This window comes from Neofelis nebulosa, chromosome 17 (genome assembly GCF_028018385.1).
Source record: "Neofelis nebulosa isolate mNeoNeb1 chromosome 17, mNeoNeb1.pri, whole genome shotgun sequence".
NCBI classification, from domain to species: Eukaryota; Metazoa; Chordata; class Mammalia; order Carnivora; family Felidae; genus Neofelis; species Neofelis nebulosa.
This window is the reverse complement of record NC_080798.1, coordinates 44,915,884-44,937,608: the sequence shown is the minus strand read 5'-3', so window position 1 is coordinate 44,937,608 and position 21,725 is coordinate 44,915,884. Positions and strand designations below refer to the sequence as shown.

General features: G+C 37.3%; 1 protein-coding gene across 1 annotated transcript in view; it reads right to left on the bottom strand.

Moving 5' to 3' along the window:
* Window positions 1–21,725, bottom strand: part of SNTB2 (syntrophin beta 2) — a 109,602-nt gene that overhangs the window by 30,755 nt on the left and 57,122 nt on the right. The window contains exons 3-4 of the mRNA XM_058708614.1: window positions 15,667–15,877; window positions 4,269–4,411 (exon numbers count right to left, since the gene is read on the bottom strand). Of these exons, the coding sequence (XP_058564597.1) occupies window positions 4,269–4,411; window positions 15,667–15,877 (354 nt within the window). The remainder of the gene's footprint in view (window positions 1–4,268; window positions 4,412–15,666; window positions 15,878–21,725) is intronic.

The following is a 21,725-nucleotide window of genomic DNA, read 5'->3' as shown; positions in this document are numbered from 1 at the left end:
AATCCACAGCCTTTTTAAAACCATTGTGTTTTTCTACCTGTGTCATGTTTCTGACTTACTCTCTAGAAGTAAGTAAAATAAAATTAAATAAATTAAATAAAAATTCTCTTCATTTATCACTCTCATATTTTATTTAATTCGTCACCAATGTGAAGTAATAGCTATTAGGTACACAATACACATACACACACCTTGGTTTCTAGGAATCTGTAAATGTGCAAGCCAATAAATGATGTTAATTTATATTACTCTAGCAACATTCTTTGATTTTTAAACCACAATTAACTCTTATCAGGGACCACCTACCTTTGTGGGTAATCAAGGTCCTTGATTTCTTTTCCTTTCCTATGTCTTTATACTATCTTTTTTTCTTTGTCTCATCTACTCATAAGAACATTTTCCAAAGTATTAGAAGTAGAATTAGTGAAAGTGAATATTCAGCCCTTTCTCATTACTCATAAATCTCAAACCCTCTCTTTCCCCCCACACTAAAAAGACATAAACGTACCACTTTCTGGCCTTGCTTCTCTCTGCGGGATACCTCCTGGTCTGGTTCCAGCCTTTGGTTTCTCTCAGTGGCCAAATTCTACCCACTCTGGGAGGCAGAGGATGATTAAGCCCCACTTAATTCTATCTTGCAGTGACTTCAACCAGTTCCACCTGGCTGACAAGGCCACATGGAAAAAATAAACCTCTCATCTGCCTGTCATCTTAGTTCCTAATCCCCTGGTACCTCCTGAACAAGGAGGAAAGAATCCCTACTGTTAAATTAATTAAACCTCTTAAGAAACAACATGTTCAGAGAGCTACAGGCTCCACCCATTTAATTGATGGCCAAGTTCAATTTGCATGTCTAGGTTGATCCAAATAATACATTTTAGTTCCTTAAGTTTAACATGAAACTTTCACTACTTACACAAACTAAGTTCCTCTTTTAACAACGGAAACAAACCATTTATACATTTTACACAGAATTTCTCTTTGACAGATTTTCACTCAATAAATAATAATAATTATAATTAAAGCAGCTAACATTGACTTGAGCATTTACAATGTGTCAGGTACCATTGTAGGCATTTTACAAGTATTAACTCATCTAATACTCACACCCACCCTATCTCATTAGGATTCGCTTAATAAATTAAAATTCTACAGCACAAAAAGGTTAAGTAACATGCTGCCAGTTACCTACTATACATGGCAGAATAAGGACTCAAACTCAATTTATTAAGGATTGGTCTTAGTCTCTTCTATTACATCTTTGGATTTTGGGGGCGGGGGGAGGAGTTGTTTTAATTATAACAGCTTTACTGAGATATAATTAATGGCTTTCAGTATTTTCAGAATTGTGCAGTCATCGCCACACTCAAGTTTTAGCACATTTTCGTTACCCCAAAAAGAAGTCCTATACCCATTAGCCATCACTTCCTATTTCTCCCAACCCCTGCCCCTTCCCTGGTAATGAATAATCAACTTTCTGTTTCTATAGATTTGCCTATTTGGGCCATTTCACATAAACTAAGTCATGCAATATGTGGTCTTTTGTGTCTGGCTACTTAGCATGTTTTCAAGGTTCATCCACATTGCAGTGTATTCTTTTTTACTGATGAATAATATTTCATTGTATTGATATACCACGTTTGTTTACCACTCGGTAGACACTTGGGTCATTTTCATTGTTTGGGTGGTATGTATAATGCTGTTACGAACATTCCTGTATAAGTTTTTGAGTGGACATAAGTTTTCATTCCTTTTGGTGACTCAATGTTTAGCCTTGCGAGGAACTGTCAGACTGTTTTCTACATCAATTGCACCATTTTACAATCCCATCAGCAGTGTATATGGGTTCCATTTTCTCCACAGCCTGGTCTACACTTGTTTTATAATTATAGCCATCTTGTGGGTAGGAAGTGGTATCTCAATGTAGTTTCAATTTGCATTTCCCTCATGTTGAGCATCTTTTCATGTGCTTATTGCCCATTTGAATATTTTCTTTGGACAAATGTCTATTCAGATCCTTTCCCCATTTTTAATTGGTAATTTACATTTTTATTATTGAGTTGTAACCGTCCTTTTATTTTCTAGATACAAGTCCCAAATTAGATGATTTACAAATATTTCCCCCCATTCTGTGGGTTTTTTCACTTTCTTGATGGTGACATTTGAAGCACAAAAGTTTTTAATTTTAATTAAGACCAATTTATTTTTTCTCTTGTTCCTTCTGCTTTCAGTGTCCTATCCAAGAAAGCTCTGCCTAAACCAAGGTCATGAAGATATACTCCTGTATTTTCTCCTAAGAGTTTTAGAGTTTTAGCTCTTAAAACTTACTTATCTCTTTTCCCTATTTGCAAGTTAATGCCACACTGATAGTATACACAGAACCACCCCATTTCCTTTTTTAGTACGAAGTACTTTCGGGATCTAGGCCCTGTATGTCAATGGCCAGAACTTATCTGTTTATAGGACTGTACCTTCTAGTATTGAACTCATCTATGGGATGTCACAGATTTCTGCTCCATGCCTCCAGTGACACACAATTAGGGAAATGTGTAAGGATAAAGCTACCCTCCTTGCATTGCATGATCATAACTGAAGTAGAAGCTTCTTCCATAAAATTTAAACTTAAGAAATCTCAATAGTCATATTCATAAACTCTAAATTTTGGAAAATACAAATTTAATTGATATAATTGTAACTACTGATAGGTCTACATGTTTTCATAGGATTCCTGTCAGACTCCCAATGTAACCATGACCAAGAAACTATAATTTAAGTAATAGAATTGAACTCAATTAAGATTTATTGAGGGCCCACTATATGCAAAGCATCATGGGAGTGCTGAGATGACAAAGTCATAGTTCTTGACCTCAAAAGGTTATAATTTAGTGGGGATTAAAAAAAATCTGGAGGGGGGTGGGAACAAAACCACAGAAACTCATAAATTCAGTCTTTCTGCAGGACCCTTATGTCCTCAAGGAATTAATGAGGGTGCACCTGCCTAATTCTGAGGCTCAACAAATCTTTTATCACTATTCTGTGATCTAGGTGCTCCAGCTCTAAATTACAGAGAAATTCCTAAAAGCTATATAAAAATTATATTTTTATGAGGGGCACCTGGGTGGCTCAATCGGTTGAGCATCCGACTTCGGCTCAGGTCATGATCTCACGGTTTGTGGGTTCGAGCCCCACATCAGGCTCTGTGCTGACAGCTTGCTCAGAGCCTGCAGCCTGTTTCAGATTCTGTGTCTCCTTCTCTCTCTCTGCCCCTCCCCTGCTCATGCTCTGTCTGTCTCTGTCTCTCAAAAATAAATAAATGTTAAAAAAATTTTTTTTAATTATATTTTTATGAAAATGGCATATATAAAAGAAATTGGCAAATTGAAGGAAATCCTATAAAACGTGCAAGTCTTCCTATAATTTAAAGAATATTCTTCTTCACATGAATCTTTGTCTACTCAAAGCAGGAACCCCATCATCCCCCTGACCCCAAAACCACACTGCTCCCTGGGGGACATACCAGGGGTGACTCCATCATTTAGCTTTTTTTTTTTTTTTCTACCCAATACTTTTCTGTGGAGCTCCTTCTTAATGTGTAATTTTTGAGTTACTTCAAAACTGGATTATTTTTTTTAAGCCCAAATAAAGCTGAATGTGAATATGTTTTCTAGTCTCACACCAGTTTCCAGTTACATCTGAAGAAATCTTGGCCCCCGAATCTACATATCTCTATTCTTTTCCCTTCCAACTCTCCACATCTGGCATGCTAGAAACATCCTGTTGCTTCAGGTCAAATCAATGTTTATTTGCTGGCACCAAAACTGTGTGCTCTTATGCCAGAGACAGAATTGAAGAATATTTTGGCTGAGTTATGTGGTTTATCCACAGTACCACATTCTGGTTTAAATGATTTCATCACTCAGTCAAAAGGCTGCCACAATTTCAGTGGTTTTCTAGTCACAGTCAATAAAGTAAAGGAAGAAAAAAACCCTACTATTTATCTTCATGACTAAGCAAGATTTGAAGGGAGCAATTAGGAATCTGCTTCAACAACTTAAAAAAAATGCTAATGAAAGAAAACATTTATTCTGAGCTAGGAGCTGCAAAATAATAAGGTTGTGAAAGATAAGTTTTCGTCTCAACCAACTATATCTCAACCAACAACTTAAATGCTATTTTAAATAACGAAGATAATAGAATTCACCTTACATTATTTTTAGATTTAGAGTAGGATAGCTATTTCTTTTTTTTTTTTTTGTCATTATACTTACCTTGTAGCAACAAGGGGGTAGCTATGACATGGTGATGCCCAGGCATCCCTTGTCCATGGCATACAGTCATAAAGCAGCAAATCCTTCTCAGTCACAGCCATAAGGACAGGTCTCCACTGTTGTCTTCCACCATCTAGCTTTGCCTGTTACAATGGTAAAATCCAGAAAGCAGAGCTAACTATAATGATATATAGCTGTAAAAGTCCCTTCAGTGATGGTCTAACATTGTGGGTCTCCATTTTGTTCCCTGATCCTAAGAGACTTGAGGAACAGGAAGCATCCCATCAGGTTCCTTTCCACTGGCTGGGACTCTCCAATAGGAGTGTGAGGTGGACCGTGCAATCTGAAAAAAGCTCTCCCAAAGTTACAGACATTATCTAGTGATAGGACTCTGTTTTTACAGAGTTGCCCATTATATTTTAGGAAGTTTCTGTTTCTGTTTTAAATGTACCATTGCATTTACATACATAAAGTTCAGTTAACTCTGTGAGGGCTTAAAAATGTAGGAAAACAACTACTCTTTATCCATACTGTCAAGGACCCAAAGCCAAAAAGCAAAAGACGATGCTCAAGAAAAGCCCTGGTATATCAAAAAATTTCCCCCATGAGATGAGGAACAGGGAATGCTTAATGATAGTGTTATTTTTTAACAACGATCCTTCAGCTATCACTGGTGGCTTCAAGGGATATCGAACTGATGAATCACTTATCTCTCAAAGAGTTATCTTTAAAGCTACTTCTTATTTTTTCTTCCTTAATGATTTCTGAAGGTAATTTGGACATGTCAGAGCACCTTAAGAATGTATCTATAATCTGAAAAGTGGCCTGAGTGGTTCGGTTCTGTGTTATAACATCTATTACCAGAACTTTCCCCTCTTAGTTACAGCCATCAGCTAATTCCAGGAGTTGGAAATGAATTCTATCCAGGGAAATGCCTCATGTTCTTGGATGTGCTGAAAGCACAAAAGGTATGACCCAACTCTGAGATTCCAGCAAAGTACTGTAGAAATAGTTATGCTTCTCTGGACAGTGAACCCAAGCTTTCTAAGATTCTATATTTAGTCTATGGGTAACTCTGGAGGGAAAATATCAGTTCTAAAGAGGTTGTCTTGGATTCTTACATTTTTGGGTCAAGATAACCCAAAGGGATTTCTAAGTCTTTGTCTCTGAGATTGTTATGGATAATACTGCAGTAGGAAAGATATGGTAGTCTTCCCTAGGCATGGTTTTGCTTTTCACGATTTCAAAACCTACAGTCAACCATGGTCAGGAAGCAGATGATCCTCCTTCTGATGTATGGTCAGAAGGTCAATCATTGCCTAATGCTATGTCATGATGCCTACATCATTCACCTCACTTCACCTCATCACACAGGCATTTTATCATCTCACATCATCACAAAAAGGGCTAACACAGTACAATAAGATATTGTGAGAGAAAGAAACCACATTCATATAGCCTTTATTATAGTATACTGTTATAATTCTTCTTTTTCATTATTAGCTATTGTTAACCTCTTACCGTGCCTAATTTATAAATTAAATTTTATTACATGTACATAAGAATAGGAAAAAACATTATATATATTTTACATTCAGTGCTACCTGTGGTTTCAGCCATCCACTGGGGGTCCTGAAACAGATCCCCTCACTTGGGGTGCCTGGGTGGCTCAGTCTGTTAAGTGTCTGACTTTGGCTCAGGTCCTGATCTCACAGTTCATGAGTTCAAGTCCCACAGCAGGCTCTGTGCTGTCAGTGTAGAGCCCACTTCAGATCCACTGTCTCCCTCTCTTTGCCCCTTCCCAGCTTGTGTGCTCTCTCTCTCTCTCTCTCTCTCTCTCAAAAATAAATAAACATTAACATAAAAAAAAGAAGAAATATATCCCCCATACAGAAGGGGAACTACTATAACATAAAATCTATCTTTCAAAGAGGTTAAAATGGCAACCTGACTTTTTAAAATTAACTTTTCCTCTAAGTTACAAGAGAGATTTTAAAGGCTCGATCAGAGTATATGCAGCTGGAAAACACAAATTAAATGCATTTATTCCCAGAGAAGATATTTTAGGCAATAAAGGAAAATCGCTATTATCAATAGAAACAATATCCACTTTTAAGATAGAACTTTTTGTTCAACTAACAACTTTCAGGGGCACCTGGGTGGCTCAGGCGGTTAAGTATCTGACTTTGGCTCAGGTCATGATCTCATGGTTTGTGAGCGCGAGCCCCGCCTTGGGCTCTGTGCTGACAGCTCAGAGCTTGGAACCTGCTTTGGATTCTGTTCTCTCTCTCTCTCTCTCTCTCTCTCTCTCTCTCTCTCTCTCTCTCAAAAAATGAATAAGCATTAAAAAAATATTTTAAAAGACCCACAATTTTTCAAAACTATTCTTTGGACCTTTGGAGTCAGTGTTTGGAGAACTTCTTTTCCCTCTTCTACTTACCATTGTAGAAAAAAGAAACGTCAATTTAAGTCATTCTGTTTGCCTATTTGCCTGAAGTTATAAGGATACTATTTGCTCTCACTGGAGTCAAAATGCTGCCTGCTATAGACAGCATGTATTTTTGTTGTGGTAGCAGTCCAAGCAGCCTTGGGGCTCCACTATTAAGGTTTTGGCCAGAGAAAAAAGGGATACTAATGTTAGGGTTCTGGTCTGTTTGGGTTTCAGCACCCACACATACACACACCTGGCCAAACAACAGCCTTCTCCAGATTTTATTTTTTAATAAAGTTGTAGAGCACTAAAGATGAAAAACTAATGGTTACTATTCATTCCCTAAATCCTTAATCCTATAAATCAATCTTTTTGACAGGTGATGTACTTCTGTTCTTTATTTTGTTATTAGGATAGAAAACAGAGAAGAAACTAAATAAACCATTCCAGTAATGCTCATTTAGTGTGTATGTTCTAATTTGAGTCTTTACACATTTTGAGAATGATCAGGAACAAAGCTGTGGAAACAAAGCTTTCTTTGGCTGTCTTGTCTTTTCTAATGAATACTCAAAAGCCTAAAAACTACTGGTCTTAAAGGCAAATACGTCCCCCATTTGGTGGACTTAAATAAAATTCTCTTTTAAGACTATAACCAACTAAATAAACTATCAGTCACATAAAAATCAGTATCAATGAAGAGACAGAAGTCCCTATGGAGAGAAGAGCTTATCTATTGGTTATCAACTACCCGTATTATAGGTTTTCCCTGTTTTAAACAAACTGAGTTTTTAACAATGTGAAATAACGAAACAGATAAATGAGAGACTATTTAGAGTTAAATTAATGATCCTTCCTAAATTTATCCCTGTAAAATGAATATCTTTTCTAAGTACAACTGAAACAACTTCATGTATACAAGATTTTCAATAAATATATCTCATGCCAAAAGAAATGCTTATCTATATTGAAAAGATTATATAATATAAAATTATTTTGACCATTTTCACACTCAAAGAATTAAACAATGTTCCAATTAGAAAAGTTTTGGCATTTGCTTAGTCCAACCTTTATTAGATACATAAACTCAACATAACACTTCTGAGAAATGTATCCAGTCTTGCTTGAACACCCTATACTCTGATTTGGATAACCCCCCAAAAAAGTAAAAATCAAGAGTATTTTAGAAATAGTACTTGGAATTAGTTCAGTGGTACGATTTTTCAAAGTGATTAAACTTTCTCACTTAGTATTATTTCCCAAACCTGAGCTTGTGTTCTTGGATAATATTTTATAGTTAGTGACTTCTCTGCTTTTCTTATACATATGTATAAACATACACAAAAAAATTACTGAGCATCTACAGTATACATAGCATTAGGCTAAGTTCTTTGGAAGCAGGAAAGATTTGGGGGAAAAATGTGCTCCTGTGTTCTAAGAGCTCAAAATTGATCGGAAGACTCACCACATAAATATGGCCCATAAAGTACATATTGTAATGAACTGGTGGCTTTATTTTTCTCCTTTCTACTTGTCTTTGTGTAGCATAAACTAAATTAATTTCACTTTGAAAGTCTGACAGCTCTCATGTATTGCTGGTGGGAATCTGATGGAAGGCAATTTGGCAACATTTATCAAAATCACAAATGCATATACCCTTTTTAAAACATTACGTCCGCAAATTCTTTACTACTCTTCCCTTTAAGAGGTGGAACCTTTGGGTGTAGAGTGAACTTAGTAACTCGCTGCTAATGAAAAGAAAAAAAGCAGAAGAAACTAGGTCAAAAAATGGCACTGTGGCTTCTATCTTGTTCTTTCTCTCAGATCACTCACTCTGAGGAAAACCAGGAGCTATGTCTTAAGGACACTCAGGAGGCCCTGCACCAAGGCCTCCATGGCAGATAACTGAGGCCTTCTGCCAACAGCCACGTGAATGAGTCATACTAGAAGCGGACCTGCCAACACCCCAGTCAAGCTGTCAGATGACTGCTCCCTGGCTAACAGTTTGACTGCAACGTCACAAGGGATCCCAAGCCAAAATTACCCAGTTATACCACTCCCCTATTCCTGATTTTTAGAAACTATATGAAGTAAATATTTATTTTAAAGCCACTAAGTTTTGGAGTCATTTTTCATATAGCGATAGATAATTCACACACCCTGGGACCCAGCACTTCTGGAGATTTCTTCTCCAGGTATAGAAATATCCCCTACTTTCTAAGCTCTCAATATCCAAATACAGGAACTGTTGCATCAGTTACATTTTTGGATAAATCCCTTACTAACCAAAGTTTTACTACTCACTCCTGTAAACTGAAGAACCAAATATATTCAGATAATACAGGTTCCCTTATTATCTGGTATATATGAACTTGGAAACCAAAGACCATGGATCACATATGTATGGAAGGATAAACTACAAGGTCATTCACAGTACCATCGCCTATAATGGCAAAAGATTGTAACAAAACTGGGAGGAGTGCTTATTTAATTATGGCCACACAATAGAAAACTATACAGCTATGAGAAAGAATCCTCTCTCTGCACTGATACAGAAAGACTGCCATGATATATTAATGAAAAAAAAACAAGGTATAAAGTAGTATCCATAATATGTTGTCTTCTTTTATAGAAAAAAAGAATATGTGTTCATATTTGCTTTTATTTGCATAAAGACACTCTCAAGTGATTGTCTGGAAGGGAATGAAAGTGATTACCTCTCTAGGGGAAAAGGGTGGGAATTGGCTAGATGGGGGACAGAAAGGAAAGTAAGACTTTTCACCTATTAACTTTTTATTCTGACCTTTGAACCATGTGAATGTATTACCTTTTAAAATCATGAACATTTCTAACATGGCTGAAAGCACAGCACAATTACTACTCAATTGAGTTTTTCAATCAGCATATAAAATTTTATTTATTTATTTATTTATTTATTTATTTATTTTAAATGTTTATTTATTTTTGAGAGATATTCAGACAGAATGAGAGTGGGGAAGAGGCAGAGAGAGAGGGAGACAGAGAATCCGAAGCAGGCTCCGGGCTGTCAGCACAGAGCCCGACGCGGGGCTCAAACCCACGAACTGTGAGATGATGACCTGAGCCGAAGTCGGACGCTCAATGACTGAGCCACCCAGGCGCCCCTCAGCATATAAAAATTTAGAAGCAATGAACTTATGTAACTCAACACCCAAAAAACAAATAATTCAATTAAAAAACGGAGAGAAGACATGAACAGACACTTCTCCAAAGAAGACATTCAGATCGCCAACAGACATAAAAAAAGATGCTCAACATCACTCATTATCAGGAGAGTGCAAATCAAAACTACAATGAGATATCACCTCATACCTTTCAGAATGGCTAAAATAAAAAATACAAGAAACAACAAGTGTTGGCAAGGATGTGGGGGAGAAAGGAACCTTCATGCACTGTTGGTGGAAATGCAAACTGGTGAAGCCACTGTGGAAAAGTATGGAGGGTCTTAAAAAAATTAAAAATAGAACTACCCCACAATCCAGTAGGATTGTAATACTACTGGGTATTTACCCAAAGAATACAAAAATACTAATTCAAAAAGATACACACACCCCTATGTTTACAGCAGCATTATTTACAATAGCCAATCTATGGAAGCAGCCCAAGTGTCCATTGACAGATAACTGATTAAAGAAGATGTGGTACAGGGGTGCCTGACTGGCTCAGTCAGTAAAGTGTACAACTTTTGATCTAGTGGTTTGAGCCCCACGCTGGGTGTAGAGATTACTTAAAAATAAAATCTTAAAAAAAACAGATGTGTGTGTGTGTGTGTGTATATATATATATATATATATACACACACACACACACGTATACACATACATATATATACATATACATATGTACACACACACACACACACGGAATATTATTCAGCCATAAAAACAATGAAATCATGCCATTTGCAATGACATGGATGGACCCTGAGTATATTACTATGCTAGGTGAAATAAGTCAGAAAAAGACAAATACCATAGGATTTCACTCATATGTGGAATTTAAAAAATAAAACAAATAAACAAAGGGGAAAAAAAGAGAGAGACAAATCAAGAAACACTTTTTTTTTTTTGAGGATAAAAAGTGCATTTTATTTTTTTTTAAGTTTTTATTTTAATTCCAGTTAGTTAACATACAGTATTATGTTTCAGGTGTAATTCAAACAATTTCATACATGACCCTTGTGCTCATTACAACCAGTGCACTCCTTAATCCTCATTACTTATTTTACCCACCCCTCCCTCACTTTCCCTCCAGTAACCATCAGTTTGTTCTCTATAGTTAAGAGTCTGTTTCTTGATTTGTCTTAGTTTTTTTCCTTTGTTTATTTTGTTTCTTAAATTCCACATGAGTGAAATTATATGGTGATTTGTCTTTCTCTAACTGGCTTATTTCACTTAGCCTTATACTCTCTAGCCCCATTCATGTCATTGTAAATGGTAAGGTTTCATTCTTTTTTATGGCTCAATAATATTCCATTGTATCTATATACCACATTTTCTACAGACATTCATCTATTGATGGATGCTTGGGCTGCTTCCATACCTTGGCTACTGTCAATAATGCTGCTATAAACATAACAGTGCATGTATACTTTTGAATTAGTGTTTTTTGTATTCTTTGGGTAAATACCCAGTAGTCTGATCATAAGGTAGTTCTATTTTTAACTTTATGAGGAACCTCCATACTGTTTTCCACAGTGGCTGCACCAGTTTGCATTCCTACCAACTGCACAAATGGTCCCCTTTCTCTCCACATCCTTGCCAACACCTGTTGTTTCCTATGTTTTTTATTTTAGCCATTTTGACAGGTGTGGGGTGTTATATCTCATTGTAGCTTTGATTTGCATTTCCCTGGTGTTGAGTGATGTTGACCATCTTTTCATGTGTCTGTTGTTGGTCTTCTTTGGAGAAACGTCTGATCATGTCTTCTCTCCATTTTTAAATTGGATTATTTGCTTTTTGGGTGTTGAGTTTTAGAAGTTCCTTTATATTTTGGATACTAACCCTTTATCGAATATGTCATTTGCAAATACCTTCTCCCATTTGGCTACTTTTTAGATTTGTTGATTGTTTACTCTGCTGTACAGAAGCTATTTTTTTTTTAACTTTGTTTATTTATTTTGAGAGAGAGAGAGAGAAAGCACGTGAGCGAGCACGAACAGGGGAAGGGCAGAGAAAGAAGGAGAGAGAGAGGATCCCAAGCAGGCTCTATACTGTCAGCATGAAGCCCAATGTGGGGCTCAACCTCACCAACAGTGAGATCATGACCTAAGTTGAAATCAGCAGTCAGACACCTAACTGAGCCACCCAGGTGCCCCAGTGCAGAAGCTTTTTATTTTGATATAGTCCCAAGAGTTTATTTTTCCTTTTGCTTCCCTTGCTTCAGGAGACATATTTAGAAAGGTGTTGCTATGGTCAATGCCAGAGAAATTACTGCCTGTGCTCTCTTCTAGGACTTCTATGGTTTCTTTTTTTTTTTTTTTTTAATTTTTTTTTAACATTTATTTATTTTTGAGACAGAGAGAGACAGAGCATGAACGGGGGAGGGTCACAGAGAGAGGGAGACACAGAATCCGAAACAGGTTCCAGGCTCCGAGCTGTCAGCACAGAGCCCGACGCGGGGCTCAAACTCACGGACTGCGAGATCATGACCTGAGCCGAAGTCGGCCGCTCAACCGACTGAGCCACCCAGGTGCCCCAAGGACTTCTATGGTTTCATGTCTCACATTTAGGTCTTTAATCCATCTTGAATTTATTTTTGTGTATGGTGTAATAAAGTAGTCCAGTTTCATTTTTTTCATGTTGCTGTCCAGTTTTCCCAGCACCATTTATTGAAAAGACATTCTCTTTCCCACTGGACATTCTTTCTGCCTTTGGTGAAGATTAACTGGCCATATAATTGTGGGTTAATTTCTGATTTTTCACTTCTGTTCCATTGATCTATAGGTCTACTTTTGTCCCAGTGCCATACTGTTTTGATGACTACAGCTTTGTAATATAACTTGAAGTCCGGAATTATGATGCCTCCAGCTTTGCTTTTCTTTTTCAAGACTGTTTTGGCTATTTGGGGTCTTTTGCAGTTCCATACATATTTTAGTTTTCTTTGTTTGAGTTCTGTGAAAAATGCTGTTGATATTTTGATAGGGATTACATTAAATGTGTAGATTGTTTGGGTAGTATAGACATTTTAACAATATTTGTTCTTCCAATCCACAAGTATGGAACGTCTTTCCATATCTTGGTGTCATCTTCAATCTTTCATCAGTGTTTTACAGTTTTCAGAGTACAGGTCCTTGACCTCTTTGGTTAGGTTTATTCCTAGGTATCTTATTACTTTGGGTGCAAGTATAAATGGGATTGTTTAGTGTATAGAAATACAATAGATTTCTATAACTTTTTTTTAAATGTTTTTTTTTGAGAGCAAGAGAGAGTGAGCGAGCATGAGCGGGCAGAGAGAGAGAGAGAGAGAGAGAGAGAGAGAGAGAAAGAGAGAGAGAGAGACAAAGAATCCGAAGCAGACTCCAGGCTCTGAGCTGCCCACACAGAGCTTGACGTGGGGCTCGAACTCACAAGCTGTGAGATGATGACCTGAGCCGAAGTTGGATGTCCAACCGACTGAGCCACCCAGGCTCCCCAAAATGCAACAGATTTCTGCACGTTGATTTTGTAGACTGTGATTTTACTGAATTCGCTTATTCTAGCAGTTTTTTGGTGGAATCTTTTGTGTTTTCTACATAGAGTATCACATCATCTGCAAACAGTGACAGTTTTATTTCTTCCTTACCAATTTGGATGCCTTTATTTCTTTTTGTTGTCTTACGTCTATGGCTAGGACTTCCAGTACTATGTTGAATAAAAGTGGTGAGAGTGCACATCCTCGTCTTGTTCCTGACCTCAGGGGGAAAGCTTTCAGTTTTTCCTCATTGAGTATGACGTTCAGTGTGGGTTTTTCATATACAGCCTTTATCGTGTTGAGGTATGTTCTTTCTAAAACTACTTTGTTGAGGGCTTTTACCATGAATGGATGTTGTACTTGTCAAGTGCTTTTTCTGCATCTACTAAAATGATCATATGGTTCTTATTCTTTCTCTTACTGATGTGATGTATCACATTGATTGATTTTCGGCAAATACTGAGTTATCTTAAAACCCCAGAATAAATCCCACTTGACTGTGGGGAATAATTTTTTTTAATAATATTGTTGAATTTGGTTTGCTAGTATTTCATTAAGAAGTTTTGCATCTATGCTCATCAGGGATATTGGCCTGCAGTTCTCTTTTTTAATGGTGTCTTTATCTGGTTTTGGTATCAGGGTAATGCTGATCTCATAGAATGAATTTGGAAGTTTTCCTTCCTTTTCTATTTTTTGGAATAATTTAAGAAGAGTAGGTATTAATTTTCCAAGAAACAGACTCTTAACTATAGAGAACAAACTGATGGTTATCAGAAAGGAGGTAGATGGAGGTATGGGTGAAATAGGTGATGGGATTTAAAGGGTACACTTACCATGAAGAGCAGTGAGTAATGTATAGAATTGCTGAATCACCATATTGTACACCTGAAACTAATATAACACTGTATGTTAACTATACTGAAATTAAAATAAAAAACTTAAAAAAAATTTAGAAACAATGATAAACATAACCAAAATACTAAAACTTTCAAAGTCAAAAGTACTTATACCATGACTTTCATTAGTTTCTTCTCTTCTTAGTTATCCTAATTATACTTCCTCAAAATTATCACGGCATTAATTCTGTGTTCTAATATATTACAAATTATTATCTGAAATGTTTATAAAATTTTAGAGTCATAAGAAAAACAGATTAGTAGAGTCCAAAGTTGGTCTCTATACAATCTCCTGGGAAGCTATCAAACAAGACTGCTAGGCCCCACCAAAGATCTATCAAATCAGAACCCTGTTGAGGTGGAAGGCCAGACCTCACAAACTGTAGTTAAAACAAAACAAAAACAAAAGAACAAAATATTCCTGGGCTGATATTGACATAATCCCTGCCCCCCTGGACACACATGAGGGATTTAGGATTCAAAGTGATGAAGAAACCTTTAAAAAGATCTAAACCCAGTGAAAGCCAGAACTACCACTTGAACACTCATCTTGGAACCCTGAGTCCAGTCTTCCTTTTTCAACAACTTTTGCCCCAGCTGACAGTGAAAGACTCAAAAGAAGGATGTACTGTAACATCATGTATACTCAGAGTCTCCCTTCCATCAAAATGGGATTTAATCTAACTTGGATTAAGTTTTTCCTTTCCCTTTACCCAATGTCCCCTTAGGTTTTGTTTCTCCTTTTTTCATTTTGTAGTTGTGGAAGACAACTGTACATTTGTGTCGAATGGCTTATAAGATAATTTGCATATTTTATGCTTTTCTCAGAACAGGGGAGTAAGCTTTCCGGCCCTGAAACTCTGACAGTAGACTAGAACAGGGGTTGTGAAACTAGGGCCTATGGGCCAAATGCACCCCAGTACCTGTTTCTGTAAATAAAATTTTATTGAAACAGAGCCACACCTCTCCATTTTCTTACTGTCTACTACTGTTTTCTTGCTGCAACTGCAGAGTCAAGTAGTTGTGATATTGTCTGGCTCTTTGCAGAAAAATTTTGCTGATCCTACTCTAAAATCATGAAAATTACCCTCTGTCATTAAGGACAGAGATGGTAATAAGACTATCTTTTTCGTTATGTTGTAATGATGATTATCATGACAGTCAGTTCTTCTGGTGCAGGTGATAATTAGCAACAAATAACTAAATGATAGGGAGGAGAAACACAAGACCGACAAACAAAAGATCTGCAAGCTAGATATCCAGGACCTGACCACATGATAAATATTACAGATATATGAAATGGGGGAAACACTTTGGCTCTGAATGGTGACCGAGGGGGACCCTGCCCTGCCTGTCAACCCACCTGTTCTGCCAGCCAGGCAATGTGCTTGACCTCCTTGCTGCCTCCTGCTGTACTGGTTGCACCAAGCATGGCATTGAGTTCAGCCAATACCTGTGGGAGGAGAGCCATTATGTTGGTGTGGATAGCTACGAACCAGGAGTGTGCTGTGGCTGTATCCTTGCAGCGTAGGATCAACGTGTTCCTGCTATCAGGAGAATGTAGTTCTATCAATCTGTGTGGAAAAAGAAAAAAAACAAACAAACAGTAAGCTAGATCAGAAGTCATCAAACCTGCCAGAGTGCAACAAACATAACTGGAAATCTATTTTAATTTTAAATCCCAGAATAAAGATACTTTCTCTTAATTCCTTAGGGTCCAGTTCCAGAGAAAACTACATATGGAAAGATAATCATCAGAAAGACTAACTGCTGGGTCTGTTGTTTTAGTGTGTTAACGTAATGACCTAAAATGAAGGAACCTATTGTATGGCCTATAGTAAAACACCTCACTTTGCTTTAATTTCCATGTCAAAGAAATGGAAACCATGCTTGTTGAATGTCATAGGCACACTGTAAAGAAAGAATTGATATTTTTTTAAATATGTAGAAAATTCTGGTATAAGGTATTGCTTGGTAAATACATCTGACTGCCAAATAGTGAACTGAAATTTCCACCATGTGGAATAAAGAAAAGAGAAAATAACTGAAGAATATGACTCTTTATGAAAATCTGAAACTGTTTTTTAGAATCTGGGTAACATTATATGATTAAATCAGCCACTGAGTCATAGTAGAAAAACAGTTAAGATATCTTCAACTCTATGACTATTACTTGTCAGTGCTCAACTGAGAACAGTCTATACTTCAAAAGTAACCTTTAGGAATTTGCTAAATTTTTTTACAAGTACATTGGTCAAATTTCTTAGAAAGCAACTTATTGAGTGCTTTCTTCTGTTTTGGTCAAAGTTTTTGCCAAGATGAGTTTTAAAAGTCAAATAAATGTTGTGCTCTAACGGGGGAACGTATGTACCTTTCAAAATGGGAAAAAGAAAAAGCTCTTAGGAGTGTTCTTCTTGGTGGGTTAGAAACTGACCAACTGCTACTGACCAAGGACAGATCTTTTTATTCTTTCATCTTTCTGAAGACAGTTTTTCCTGCCTTGAAGCACTGTCACGAGATCCTACACCACCTGTCAAAGATAAGCAGTTTACATGATACTAGCATTCCTGCCTTGAAGTTTGCGCCCCTCTCTTTTGCCACATTTCTAAACACTTTATGATTACAAGTATTTTAATTTGACACAGTTAATATGGCAAATATTCACTGTCAATTGGTCAGTCTGTCCTTTCTTAAATAAACATTTATTGAGCACCTACTATATGTCAGTTAGTGTGAGACACTGACATTGGAGATACAGTGGTGAAAAAGAAAAAAAATCGTCTCTATCCTCATTGGACTTATTGTCTAATGGGGAAGGTAGAAATTACAGGTTACAAAAAGTGCTCCTATAAAGGACTGTGATTACTATGAAGTTCTTGTTTAAAAGAGGCAAGATGGTAGGGGTGAAACAGGACTGCAGGGGAGGCCCCTATACCTCTGAGGCACACTTACTGAGCTAGTGTCCTGCTTTGAAGCAGGTTTTATTTGTTTATTATTTTTTTAAATGTTTATTTATTTTTGAGAGAGAGAGAGACAGACAGAGTGTGAGCGGGAGAGGAGGAGAGAGAGGGAGACACAGAATCTGAAGCAGGCTCCAGGCTCTGAGCTGTCAGCACAGAGCCCAACATGGGGCTCGAACTCACTGACCATGAGGTCATGACCCGAGCCGAAGTTGGGTGCTTAATTGCCTGAGCCACCCAAGCGCCCCTGAAGCAGGTTTTAAACACATCTACCTTATATTACCTACTCACCTATCTATCCACTTGCCCTCACACTAGAGTGAGTCATCTAGTTATCAGTCTATCCATGTTTTATATGCCTTCAAAGTTCTAGGGCAATAGCCAAAAGACCAAGAAGTTCTAGAAAATAGCCACAACATAAAATAAAATCTGGGAACAATCAAAACTTCACTTAAGCCCATACTAGAAAGTTCATACTAGTCAGAAAAAAATCTTTAGATAGCAAGTCATAAGCTATTTGCTTTTATTTTACAGTTTTAATGAATTTATTTATTTGATTTCCTATCCTATAACTACATATAGTGAGAAGTAGCTTGAGACCAAAATTTAGGGGGTTTGAGTAGTAGGTTAAGTCTGGATACTAATAGGTAAGCAATGTGGAATCCTGAGGATTTTCAACAGGGGAACAACATACCGAAACAATTAAAAAATAATTTTATGAGGTATCTGTACATCCATGTTTATAGCAGCATCATTCATATAGCCAAAAGGTAAAAACAACCCAAATGTCCACCAATGGGATGGATAAACAAAATGTGGTATTATATAAACAATGGAATATTATGCAGCCTGAAAAAGGAAGGAACTTCTGACATAAGCTACCACATGGGTGAACCTTGAGGACATTGTGCTAAATGAAATATGCCAGCCACTACGGGAGAAATATTGTATGAAGTATCTATAGTAGTCAAACTCATAGAAACAAAAACTAGAATGGTAGTTGCTAGAAGAGGGGGGGAATAGGAAATTGTTGTCTAATTAATAGGTACAGAGTTTTAGTTTTGCAAGATGAACAAGTTCTTGAGATTGTGGTACTATATATACACTTAAAATGGTTAAGATGGGAGGAGTTTGGGAGGCTCAGTCAGTTAAGCGTCCAACTCCTGATTTCAGCTCAAGTCATTATCTCGTGGTTCCTGAGTTCGAGCCCCATGTACAGCTCCGCGCTGACAGTGTGGAGCCTCCTTGGGATCCCCTCTCTCCCCTCTCTTTCTCTGCCCCTCCCCCACTCATATTCTTTCTCTCTCAAAAATAAATAAACTTCAAAAAAATGGTTAAGATGGTAAATTTTATGGTATGTGTATTTTCCCACAATTAAAAACTGTAAAATAAATTAATCAGAAATAATCTTATGGTAGCATGTAAGATGGATTACAGTAGAGAGAGAAACGGCCTGGGGAGATTTAATTGGACCCAAGAAAACCTACACAGAGCTCACCAGGAGGACAGACTCCTAGATAGGAGGAATTCATCCATCCTAAAAGGCAGCAAAAGTAGAAAGAGGAAGATAAACAAATACCTTAGTATTCATATTGACCTTTATCTAGTACTTCATGTTATTTTATCATATTTATTATTTATTATTTTTGATGTTATTTTTCACTATATCAATTGTTGCTGTCATGGTATTTAAGGTATTTATTTATTTTTTATTAAAAAATGTTTTTTTAATGTTTATTCATTTTTGAGAGAGAGAGAGAGAGAGAGAGAGAGCACAAGCAGGGAGGGGCAGAGAGAGGAAGACACCGAATCTGAAGCAGGCTCCAGGCTCCCAGCTGTCAGCACAGAGCCCGACATGGGGCTTGAACTCACGAACCACGAGATCATGACATGAGCCGAAGTCGGGTGCTCAACCAACTGACCCACCCAGGGACCCCTTCAAGATATTTATTGTCTAAAAAACTAATTATATTCTCTAGAAGAAAAATAGCTATACATCTGTTATAGGACGAAGATTTAAAACAGTACATTATACTTAATAACAATAAACTATTACACTAAAAGGTAGAATAATTTCTATTTTAATTCTTTGGATGAGTTAATAATTGTATTATTCAGAGAAACTGCTCGTCTAATCATTAAAGTAGCCAAACTTAGAGTAAATTTACTTAATGACAAGTAGTTATCTATAAAATACAATGCTAGATTATTAGATAATGTGTGAATATAAACGCAAAGCAAGCTGTTTTATATTTTCTTTATTACTTATACTAGTCTTAAAAAAAAAAAAGTATTGGGGCGCCTGGGTGGCGCAGTCGGTTAAGCGTCCGACTTCAGCCAGGTCACGATCTCGCGGTCCGTGAGTTCGAGCCCCGCGTCCGGCTCTGGGCTGATGGCTCGGAGCCTGGAGCCTGTTTCCGACTCTGTGTCTCCCTCTCTCTCTATCCCTCCCCCGTTCATGCTCTGTCTCTCTCTGTCCCAAAAATAAATAAAATTAAAAAAAAAAACAAAACCAAAAACGTTGGAATAAAAAAAAAAAAGTATTTCCAGTATTTCTAGAACTCCCTATATACCACAGCAATTGAGCAGCACACACATTTAGTCTATTCCTTCCTGAAATCCCACTAAATACAATTAAAGGGGATTTCTGAAAAACTTAACGGAATTTTTCTTTTAGCAGTAGTAGGTTTACATAAAAAAAATGAGTAAGAAGTATAGAGAACTCCCAAATACCCCTCTTCGCCTTTCCATAATATACCTTAATATTAACATCTTGCATTAGTAGGGTACATTTGTTACAAATGATGAGTCAATTCTGATACAATATTCCTTTAAAAAAAATTTTTTTAATGTTATTTATTTTTTGAGAGAGAGAGAGACAGAGAAACAAAGCACAAGAGGGGGAGGGGCAGAGAAAGAGGGAGATACAAAATCCGAAGCAGGCTCCAGGTTCTGAGCTGTCAGCACAGAGCCCGAGGAGGCACTTGACTTGAATTCACAGACCATGAGATCATGACCTAAACCAAAATCAGACATTCAACTGACTGGGCCACCCAGGTGCCCCTAAGAATTGTTAGTTAGGCGCCCCTCAATACAGATACAATATTAGGAACTAAAATCCCAGTTCACTCCTTGTGTTGTATATTGTGAGTTTTGACAAATGTATGGCATATCTCTACCATTACTGATAGAAAATAATTTCACTCCTCTAAAAATCCCCTTTGCTCCACCTATTGATTCCTCCATCATTCAGGCCCTGGCCCTGACTTCTGGCAACCACTAATCATTTTACCATCTCCATGGAATCACACAGTATGTTGCTTTTTCAGACTGGCTTCTTTCACTTAGCAATATGCATTTAAGGTTTCACCATGTCTCTTTTGGCTTAAGGGCTTATTGTTTTTGTTTTATTGCTGAATAATATTTCAATGTCTGGATGTACCACAATTTTTTTTATCCATTCACTTACTGAAAGACTTCTTGGTTGCTTTCAAGTTTTGGCAATTATGAATAAAGTTTCTATAAACATCTGTGTGCAGGTCTTTGTGAGAACATAAGTTTTCAACTCCTTTGGGTAAATACCAAGGAGCACAACTGCTAGGTCATAGAGTAAGACTATGTTTAGCTTTGTACCAAACTGCCAACTGTCTTCCAAAGTCTCTGTACCATTTTTTATTCCTACCAACAATGAATGAGTTCCCATCGCTCTACATTTCTCTCCAGCATTTGGTACTGGTGTTTCAGATTTTATGCGTATTGTGGTATCTCCTTGTTTTAATTTGCAATTCCCTGATCACATAGGAAGTTAAAGCACCTTTCATATTCTTTAAAAAAATTTTTTTCATGTTTATTCATTTTGAGAGAAAGAGACAGAGAGAGAGAGAGGGAGGGGCAGTGAGAGAGGGAGATACCGAATATGAAGCAGGCTCCAGTCTCTGAGCTGTCAGCACAGAGCCTGATGCAGGGCTTGAACCCATGAACTGTGAGATTGTGACCTGAGACAAAGTTGGATGCTCAACCAGCTGAGCCACCCAGGAGCCCCAGCACCTTTCATATTCTTATTTGCCATCTGCATTTTTTCTTTGTGAGGTGTCTGTTCAGATCTGTTGCCCATTTTTTTTTTTAATATATGAAATTTATTGTCAAATTGGTTTCCATACAACACCCAGTGCTCATCCCAAAAGGTGCCCTCCTCAATACCCATCACCCACCCTCCCCTCCCTCCCACCCCCATCAACCCTCAGTTTGTTCTCAGTTTTTAACACCCAATTAAAAATGGGCAACAGAGTTTATAGCAGCACTCTGTTGCCCATTTTTAATTGGGTTGGTTTCTTACTGTTGAGTTCTAAGAATTCTTTGAGGGGCACATGGGTGGCTCAGTCAGTTAGAGTCTGACTCTTGATTTTGGCTCAGGTCATGATCTCATGATTTGTGAGTTCAAGCCCCACGTCTGATGCATGGA